This window comes from Osmia bicornis, chromosome 1, assembly GCF_907164935.1.
Source record: "Osmia bicornis bicornis chromosome 1, iOsmBic2.1, whole genome shotgun sequence".
Taxonomy (NCBI): Eukaryota; Metazoa; Arthropoda; class Insecta; order Hymenoptera; family Megachilidae; genus Osmia; species Osmia bicornis.
The window spans coordinates 1,670,903-1,681,950 of record NC_060216.1 but is presented as its reverse complement, the minus strand read 5'-3'; the positions used below and the strand labels follow the sequence as shown (position 1 = coordinate 1,681,950).

At 36.0% G+C, this 11,048-nt stretch overlaps 1 protein-coding gene across 1 annotated transcript in view; it reads left to right on the top strand.

The window, feature by feature from the left end:
- Positions 1-1,009: 1,009 nt before the first annotated feature.
- LOC123988295 overlaps positions 1,010-11,048 on the top strand; it is a 51,984-nt gene continuing 41,945 nt past the window's right edge. The window contains exons 1-2 of the mRNA XM_046287693.1: positions 1,010-1,099; positions 1,276-1,466. Coding sequence (XP_046143649.1) covers positions 1,042-1,099; positions 1,276-1,466 — 249 coding nt within the window. The 5' untranslated portion in view covers positions 1,010-1,041. The remainder of the gene's footprint in view (positions 1,100-1,275; positions 1,467-11,048) is intronic.

Sequence of the window (11,048 nt, the reverse complement as noted above, 5' to 3'; positions counted from 1 at the left end):
ATGAGTCAGCATGCAGTCGCCGATTCTCTACTGTTTCTTATATACATGGGTACTCTGCAAGGCATGTACCGATTGCGATGAAACCTTTCACATCTAATAAGAGATATTTCCGCGATATTTCACTTGCAAAAATTTATGCAATTTGTTATTGTTAATAACTATTGTGATAACTTGTATGGAACTTGTTATCGTTAAAAACTATCGTTATTGCAATTAACCAATAAGAACGGTAAACCACCTTACGGCATCCCACAAATACTGCTCGTTCCACTAAAATGTGTGAAATAAAATAATTTTTAACAAAAAATACAACCGACTTCGAAATGCACTAAAAAGTATGAAATAATTTCTACTTCATTTATACAAATACCCAACAGCTATTAATCAAACCTATTTACTCGTTAAATAGTATACTAAATACATTTCAACCTTCTCGGAGGCGGCGCAAAATTAAAAACTTTTCTTCTACTACGAAGATTCAGGCGTCGACAACCTATCAAATCATTATTGGCAGCATCGTATATTCGGGTATTTTTAATTTTGCGCCGCCTCCGAAAAGGTTGAAATGTATTCAGTATACTATTTAACGAGTACATAAATAGGTTTTATTAGTAGCTGTTGGGTATTTGTATAAATGAAGTAGAAATTATTTCATATTCTTTAATACATTTCGAAGTCGGTTGTATTTTTTGTCAAAAATTATTAAAATATCTTTTCCATAATGCTGAGATCTTTAGCTTATAACATTAAATCGATTTTCAATCATATTATAAAATGAAGTGATTATTCGTCCAAATAATAATCTAAATTATAGCCAGAAGAAAAAGTATCAACAGCGCGTGTTCACCGACCGTTAAATATGTTTGCCCTTCGCTAACCGCACGAGCGCATGCAAAAACTCGCACACAATCGAAGACTTGACGATGGCAACAAGTTTAACGAGCAAATCGCCCCCCCAAAGTCCGCTTGCGTCGCGTCGTTCAAAATCGAAAGTTTCCACCACCACCGTTGCGTCGCTGAGCTGAACCCCCTCCGCCATACATGGACCCTTCGTCGTTCGTCGCCATTGCAGAATTATTCCGAATACAACGGTCGAACGGTATGGACGTGTTATAATATACTCACTCGTGCGTTTCTTGGTTTAGAAAAATTAACGTATGTTAACTTGTGTATAAACGTGTGTTAGGTCTAGCTAGTTATTCAGTGTTGCTAATTCACTTTTTGTAATTATACTTTGAAATTGTATTAATTTCGGTTGTCGGCTTTTTTCTGTAGCTGTTTGTTCGGGTATCGAGACAAATTCTGAAGTTGCGAATTCGGTGCCCGTTTTTCGCGAAGAAGGCTTTATCGAAGAATCACCGTTTTTGGTCGACGTTTCTTTATATGGGAACGAAAACTGTAAGCAAATCGAACTTGGAGAACGTTACTACCCTCAACCTGCAGACCAGGGGCATCTTCGAATTCTGGTAAGTGATACAGTTTCTATTTCCTTTGACATTGTACCTTTGCATGAAAATTTTCATTCTGCGTTTAATAATGATTGGCGTCGGCAGAAGCGAATCAAGTAAAGGGGGCATTTTCCACGATACATAGAAAATAAGCCAATTTCAAGTTCCTTTTTCTCAGAATTTACTTTAGGCATCAACTTCAAATTACTAGAGCATCTAGTGTATCATACTAGATGCGTACTTGAGCTACAGGGTATATTGAAATACGGAATAGAAAAAATTATACAAGCTTATAAATGTGTGGATTTATTTGAACTCTAACCTTTAACATAAAAGATGCTGCTAACCTATTTGTAAGCCGAATTTCAAAAAAAACTTTGGTAATTATTGAGATTAGATTACACCTCATCGATTTTGATGAAATTTAAATACATTGTAAAACTCAACATTTTGAACAAATTTTTCCTATACATATAACCGCCGCTCGGCCTTAGTTTTCGAGATATTTTCGAAAAACTGTCAAAACTAACACATTGAATTCTGGCCATCCGTGAGCGTCCGTGACAACGTACGCATTAGTATGGGATCGCCGCTTTTCTACTGTTTTTGCAGGCAGCAGCACGGCGACCGACATCAATATATACAGGGTGCCCACATAACTCTTAACAGCTCAATATCTCGAAAACTATGACATCGATTTTGAAATTCTTGGTCTTAAATTGCATGGATCTGAAGGGCCTTTCTAACTATATAAACATGAAATGGCCCCCCCTTCTTCTTTAATGGGGGGCGCGGGTACCTTCATAATTTTAAATGGAACCCCCTATAAAACGTTACGTATTTAGATTCTACAGGAAAAAACAAGTAAATTTTGTCTGAAACATTTTTTTGTCAGATATTTCCATGATGAGATTATAACAGTTTGAAGTTTCGACTTGTAGGTACTTACTTGAAGCGCTCGGAAATAGCATTATTGCATTGTGTCTGTGAAATTAGCACCCCATTTTCAAAAAACAAAACTTATAGCAACAGTTCTAGTTGCACCCGCAATAGTTGTATAGTTCCTGATAGGTTTCAGAAATAGTTCCGGTGAAATACCTGAAAAAATAGCATTTTGAAAATATGAAGTGCCAACTTCGCGTGGCACCGCATCGTGCGAAAAATGTTATTTAAATCATCGGACTGACGATGAGAACGTTTTCATGGATAACTGAGTCGAACTCAAGAATTGTACCCACAAGTAAGTACCTACAAGTCGAAATTTCAAACTGTTATAATCTCATCTTGCAGATATCTAACAAAAAAATGTTTCAGACAAAATTTACTTGTTTTTTCCTGTAGAATCTAAATATGTAACGTTTTATAGGGGGTTCCATTTAAAATTATAAAGGTACCCCCGCCCCCCATTAAAGAAGAAGGGGGGACCACTTCATGTTTATGTAGTTAGAAAGGCCCTTCAGATCCATGCAATTTAAGATCAAGAACTTTAAAATCGATGTCATAGTTTTCGAGATACATATTGAGCTGTTAAGAGTTATGTGGGCCACCCTGTATATATACATATATTACGGGTGGGCTTAAAAATCAAATTTAATTAATTTTCATGATTTTGAATCTCAGATGTGTCTGGTCGCCGTTAGGCGACCAGAATATCACTTTACCCTACCCTAACTCAATTCACTGATTCGCTAGAGTAGATTGGGTTAGGTTAGACTATATTAAATTCCCAGCTGTCATCATAGCTACGATACATTGAAATCATGAATGCAGAAGTACACAAGGTATATATTGGTCAGCGGTCGCCGTGCTGTTGCCTGCAGAAACAGTAGAAATGCGGCGATCTCATACTAATGCGTGCGTTGTCACAGACGCACACGGATGGCCAAAATTCAATGTTAGTTTCGACAGTTTTTCGAAAATATCTCGAGAACTATGGCCGAGCGGCGGTTATGTGTATAGGAAAAAGTTGTTCAAAATGTCGAGTTTTACAATATATTTAAATTTCATCAAAATCGGTGAGGTGTAACCTAATCTCAATAATTACCCTGATTTTTTTTGTGCCGTTTCTTACAGTTAAAAAACATCATATTTAATATTATTATGGCAGCGCATCAACAAAAATAATGTCAATAAATATTTTTTTAAACATTTTTATTCGTCGATCTTTCGAACTTTTTTTCACGGTTTCTAAAAGAAATTATTGGAAATGGGTTAAATATAAATGAAACACATCAAATATACACTTATATTCTTTAACTTTATTATAATCTAAAAACACGAAAGACGTCTGTATGGTACGAGAGCTAACGAAGAAGTAAGCAAAAGAAAATCATGGACGAAAAGCTCTTGTGGGGTCCGCTTGAGAAAAACTAAAAATAGATGTACCTGGAGTTTATTGCTCAGGCCTTTTCCAGGCGAAACTCTACAGGCTATCGGTCCCAACCTAAGAACCGTTAAAGTCAAAGACATGCCTTCAATGTCCTTCAACACTCGGCTTATTTTTGCGCCAAGATTATTTCAGATAATCCAACAGCAATATTCTGTTCTTTCAAAATACAATAGACATACAAACTATTTTGACAATTTTTCATTATGAAATTGTTGAATAGCATCGAAGATGGCATGTACGTGTTAGCTATGTGAACCTGGCACCCGACTTTTAAAAAATTAACTTTTTTTTTCATAAAACGGTAGTATATCGTTTGTAGTTGATTGTAGTAAAAATATTTTCGTTTGTAGTTGGATCAATTAATAAATAAACAAAATTGAAGAATTGACCAGCACCCGACATTGAGATATTTCAAATCGGTTTTTTGCATGTGATAGAGAATCGTTTGTAGTTGTTTGTAGTGAAAATAGTTTCGTTTGTAGTCGAATAGTTTAAAAGTTACAGCCGATTGTTTATACTCCGAAGAGGTAACTTTCTCAATTTTTAATATTTTTGAAATCCGTTTTTTCCATCTGACAGGGAATCGTTTGTAGTTGTTTGTAGTGAAAAAAGTTTCGTTTGTAGTTGAATAGTTTAAAAGTTATAGGTGATTGTTTATACCCATCAGCCAACTTCGTTAATTTTTAATATTTTTCAAATCCGTCTTTTCCAACTTGTTCGGAATGGTTTCTAGGTGTTTGCAGTGACTGTATTGGATACTTGGGCATAAAATAAAATATGGATATTATGTTTCTGCAGAAGTGTTCGCGCAGTGGCTTTCATGACTCGTTCTTTCAATTCATTATGAATTTCCCACTTACCAGTAATTCGTTTAATGATCGCGAAGTAATGAACATCAATGTAGATAATCGCGGAAACAAATTTATATGTATAATTATCGTAAACCAGCTTTTCTGGTATTTCCTCAACTGTAAATTGTTTTCTGCAATTGGGATAATTCATTCGAGCTGAAAGCAAAGCGTTTCCAACATCTTCGATGTTAAGCACCATGTGTTTGCCTCCCGAATGAATTTTCGTAATATTGGTACTTTTGCATCGTGAACACGTGTTTGTATGACTTGGTTTACAAGCTTCATTTACGGCTTCTTGTAGACCTGCCAGACCGCATCTATATATAAAGGCTGGATTAAGATGTAATACCGGCGTAATGATTGACTCTTCTATTAAACAATTAGTGCATCGAACGGTTGTTTCAAGAGACGGCACATCACGAAGAATAAATTTTTCCTGCAGATGTGAAATGTTAATCGAGCAATCAATTATTCCATCTTTTATTGCTTTAGTGGCACTTAAGATACGTCCTCGTTCTTTATATAATTTTGTCGACATACCCATCGTTGACAGTGTCTGAATAAATGTAGATATGTAGATGTTACTTTTTGCAAGATACTCGGAATATATTTGGAAATCATGATAAGCAACTAAAATGCTGAATAGTAGAATCGAACGCACATGTGTTGCGTACGCTAACGATCTGTTTACCGATATTTATTGGTTTTAAAGAATTTCCATTTACAAGCATCGGTATCACTGGGGTAAATTTTGGCCGTTTGTGAATAATCTCGATATCAGGACATGCGGTGAGATATTTACCTCGTTTGTTCGCTCTATCTGATATTTTTGATTTAATTGGATTTGTCTTTTTAACAAGACCTTTCCAATTTTCGGAGGATGTTTCCGAGGGAACAGTGTAAATAATATCTCCCGATTGGGGTAAAACATTTGTTACATCTTTTACCAAGTCCTCCGATTTATCAATGTGAGAATCGTCGCTTAATTCATTTATTACTAACCCAATCGAATTGTCAACAAAATCTTCAGATCCTCTTCTGCTGTCGGTGGCTACTTCTTCACGTGAGTTTATTAGCGGAAGATTTCTTTTCTTAGTTTCTTTTTTCGGTACATTCAATAGTTTAGTAATTCCCATCAAAGATCTAAGATGAATAACGAGATATTTGTCTACTCTGATAGCCTTACCTTTTCTAAAAACTTGATGTTTTAGTTCCCGAAAGTATTCTTCACTTCGAGCCAAACTAGCAACATGTATATCTCTTAACTCTACGAGAGTGGAGTTTTGTTGTTCATTGGGTACCGTTGTTATTACAGCTGTCCATAAAACAAACTGTTTCGATAATTTGAATAAAGAAGAACCAAAATGAGGGCAATGGTATGGATTTAATCGACCTTATTTTAAGTTCTCAATGCTACCTGTTTGGATTTTTTTCATAATTACATTAAGTGCATTGCTCGATAAAGATATTTCGTCAAAAACATCGCAATGTTCCAGCAAATTGGGATCATTGTTTTCGGGATTGTTTGGCATATCGTTAGAAAGATGATAAGATTTCAAACGATTCATAATTCTATTGTGGGCAGCGAAACAATGACTTTCTTTATCCTCAATATTTTCATAAGTCGAAAATGCTACTGATAAAACGTCCGTGCATATTTGAATGAACTCGTCAATCTTTGTGCATGTAGTCAAGAAACCGACGCAGCGCAGATAAAAGTCTTTTTTCTCAGGAGATTCATGTTTGAAACAGCTCCAACGGGCAACTAATTTTATCAGATGTGCAATGTCAATGCGAATAAGACATCGAGGATGTTGGACACGCATTGATGATGAGTTGTTATCGATGACAATACAGTTCTCGATATATGTTTTAATATCTCTGTTATTGAATGCTAAACAAGTTGCATTCAAAAGTGCAGGTGAGTAATCTATGATTACTTGTTTCGGAATCGATCCTCCGGAACGCAACCACTCTCGCATCCAATACATTAATGTGTTGGTATCGTGCTTTTCGGAAATCAACTGAAATAAAGGCAAAATCTTCTGGCGATAACCACAAACGGCCTGGTAAAGATAAACGACTCGTTTCGAACCGTCGGGTTTTGGAATCTGTTTTACTAGTCCGCCAGTTGCATCGATACTAATACTACCAATATTATCTTCGTTCTGAAATTTTTTATACGGAAATAGCTGTGTGGGACTCCAATACATCACATAAAAATGATCCAGCCCAATCTCATAAATACAGCCATTAAATTCTTCACCATACTTCATGTCCCACACTGAAGTAAGAGCCGCTTTAACTTTAAACAATCCCAACTCTTTATCTTGAGTTTCCTGTTTTATTTTACGCGCAACATCTTCCGATGGTAGGTTGGCCGGTGCAAATCTCCAAAATCCATTACTTTATTAGCTTCATTCCGTCGCCAAGCGTAAGTAGATGTACCTTGTAATTCTTTTCCAATGCGCATTCGTCGAAACCGCGAACTTGCCGCTTCTTTTTATGTACGATCATGCGAGAATCGAAGGTGGAAATATATAAAATCGGACTATCTTCAGTCGGTTCGGTTTTACAATATATATGAATTTCTGAATTGCATTCCGAGCAACTACCTTTAATCGACAAGAATATCTCGCCAGGATTTCGATTTATTTTTGCATTTTTAAACGCCAAGTGACAGGGCAATTTGAGATGGCTCCATAAAATGTCGTATACCGCGTCCGACCAACCAATAACGAGTAAGTCGTATTCGCGATCTTTGTATTTTGCGATATTTAATTTCAGACTGTCCCATTCGCTTTTTGACAATGTGATTGATGTTCGCAGAGGTGGTAATACGCAATTTGTTTTACTCATCGATCAATTTGGATCGTATTTCAAATTGTCTGATACCGTTGTATCGAAACTTTCGTCTTTGGCATATTCTAATGTTTCGATTTTGTGTATTTGATCAAAAACATTATTTCTATTTTTTGACAAATAAAGGTAGATATAATCCTTTGTCATTGTACCTTTTAATGCATGAACCGCTTTTGTCCAAACGTCATTATCCCATGCCAAAAGTTTACCTTCATTATCAATAAACCAAAGCTCTTTTAGAGCATCATAAATTTCATTGGGCGATTTCATCGGCAATCTAGGCATTTTTATATTCTTGTTGAAACTGATTGAAATGAGACCCGTTTGTTTGTATTTGCTGAAAGCAGAATTTTTCGATTCGCTGAAAGCAGAATTTTTCGATTCGCTCAAAGCACAATTTTTCTATTCGCTCGAAGCAGAATTTTTCTATTCGCTCGAAGCAGAATGTTTCGATCCGCTCAAAGCAGAATTTTTTATTCGCTCAAAGCTGAATTACTTTTTCTTATTTGTATACAAAAGGAATTTGTATACATAGGAGAAATTGTTTAAATGGAAATTGCACGGTACAAGGGGGCCCATGTTTTGGCGTGAACGAAAATTTATTTACATTATTAGTTTAAAAGATATGATGGTCAAGTTTCGTTTTTTAAATGGAACTATATATTTTTTTTCACATCATGTGATAATGCTTTTCAAGACGAATTCATTAAGCTTTAATGTATACACCCGATTTTAATTAGTTTTCAAGATATAACGTTTACAAATTTCCCGATTTTCAGTAGATACGTTTCGGTTTGAGTGGCAAGTTATAAAAGCGGCCCTATTGTTGCGGTTTCTTATTCTTTGGGTCTGCCGTTCCTAGCGTAAACCCTCGCTGAGGCACTGACCGCTACAATAGGGCCACTTTTACGACTTGCCACTCAAACCGAAACATATCTACTGAAAATCGGGAAATTTGTAAACGTTATATCTTGAAAACTAATTAAAATCGGGTGTATACATTAAAACTTAATGAATTCGTCTTGAAAAGCACTATCACATGATGTGAAAAAAAATATATAGTTCCATTTAAGAAACGAAACTTGACCATCATATCTTTTAAACTAATAATGTAAATAAATTTTCGTTCACGCCAAAACATGGGCCCCCTTGTACCGTGCAATTTCCATTTAAACAATTTTTCCTATCATCAATAGTTACGAAATAAAACGTCTGTCACACTTTAGTGCGGACACACTGTATACTGATAATCGATTGAAGAGAGCGTCACAAAGTATGAATTCCAACTGACTGCTGTTCGCTATCCGTAACTTGGCCGTCGAAAAAAATGTGCGTCTCATTAGTCGTGCCCCGCCTTTCCTCACACGGCTTGCAGCCGCAACGTATTATTGGTCGAAGGAGTTACATACATCTACTGACCAGGCTCGTGTAAGATAAAGTGATCGGCGTTGTGTGCGAAGGATCCCTCCTTTTCTCTGCGCCGGCCGAAAAAATGGTGTGACATTGCCCTACCACCAATTTTCTCGAGCCCAATCATTCACTTGATCAATTGAAATCGATTAATAACAAAACTAATCCGATTAACGTCGTGTTTTGGATTATTTTAATCAAAAAAACATCACAAATCTGTTGATAAAAGTTTCATAGCAAATAATTATTGAAATAAAAAAAAATGTTTAACACTTTACAGACCACTCACATAACATGTGTTACACTGTACAACAAATTTTGACTTTCTTTTCATTTCGTAACTGCCACTATGAAATTGTTATAGATTTTTGCAAGCTGGATACGAATCTGAAATCCGTTTCTTTCTAGGTCGTAGTTTTTGAGAAACGGATTTCAGATTGGTATCTAGCTTGCAAAAATCTATAACAATTTCATAGTGGCGGTTACGAAATCATTTGGCTGTTGCACAGTGTTATTGGCTGTGTGATGATTTCTGTAAACGTTATAGAAGGATAACATAATACATATAATTGGCACATGTCAGGGTCAATGCATTTGGGGCTTTGACCTGCTTTTCAAGGGTATCGAAGGTGTCGATGTCGGAACCCTATGTCTGTCATCGGACTCGGATCCAGCGGTAAGTGATACTCGAACGTGACGAATTCTAACAGTCACGGATGTTTTGTTTATGAATCGGCAATTTATTTCTTTCTTTTGTATTATTTTTTTTGTAATTTTAAGTACAAGTATTTAATTATTTGTGTTTGTTTGTATTGTTTTTTTTATTTAAAATGTGTGTGTTCGCATATGTTCAATTATTTCGTGAATTTATATAAAGTTTTTTTTTTATTAATTCATTAGAAATATTGCCGGCCCCTGACAAAGTTTCGCTGCGTAGATCTGCGGCCACTAAAGCGTTAATATTTTAAAGCGTTAATAGTATTTTTATAGGTATTAAAAATTTACAATCACAAATTTTCAGGACTGTCTATGGGTTTAGTAATCTGAATGGGGCTAGGAAAAATTATTTTGTACTTTTTAGTCCGTGTTCAAAACATGGTATTGTGGCGACAATGGGAGTTCTGCGTGGGAAACGAGTGTTTCTGGACAGTGTCTTCGGTCGTTCAGGCCGTCGAGTGGAAGGAACCATAAAGCAATTAAACGGTTTCGTTTTGCAGGCTCGACGGTCGCTTGCTGGGCGGCCAAGGAGGTCTCGGTCCCTTTCTGCTCGGGATTTCCTAGAGTCGATATTTTGTCAATACATTATACATATATTGCGCTGGAGTAAGTTCATTCCCCGTAATCACTACTAATCTTTGATATCCTCTGAAAGAGGACATCCCCCAGTGATATGCTAGCGTTAGGATGTCGCCTCAGAGGGGACAACGGAGAGCAAGTTTCATCGTTGAATTAGGATTGTTTTACAGACATATGTAAATAGAATGGTTTGTTTTCGCTTCGTTCTCTTTTCCACTCGCTGTCCTTTTTTACGTTCGAAGCAGCCGGCAAACTTCAAACAATGTAGGAGCTATACGACGATATTCGTGCATCCATACGGCGCAACAGCGAAACAATGTACAGTCACTCTCAGTGAAAATCGTCCACCGTCAATCGTATATTAGTCTAAATCAAACAATAAATAGAAATAAAATCCAATGATTGCGCACATTAAATTATTCTACATAAATAACTACATAATATAATCTAAAAGCAAAACATCCATTTTTATCTAAATTTTACAGTTTTCGAGGTAATCAATCTTAAACACAAATTGCAAATATTCAACTTTGGAAATGATTTATACTTTTACAATAGCAGATATTTAGATTCTTTTGGTAATTATTGAGATTAGGTTACACCTCACCGATTTTGATGAAATTTAAATATACTGTAAAACTCAACATTTCGAACAACTTTTTCCTATACATATAATCGCCGCTCGGCCATAGTTTTCGAGATATTTTTGAAAAACAGGCGAAACTAAGGCATTGAATTCTGGCCATCCGTGAGCGTCCGTGACAACGTACGCATTAGTATAAGATCGCCGCT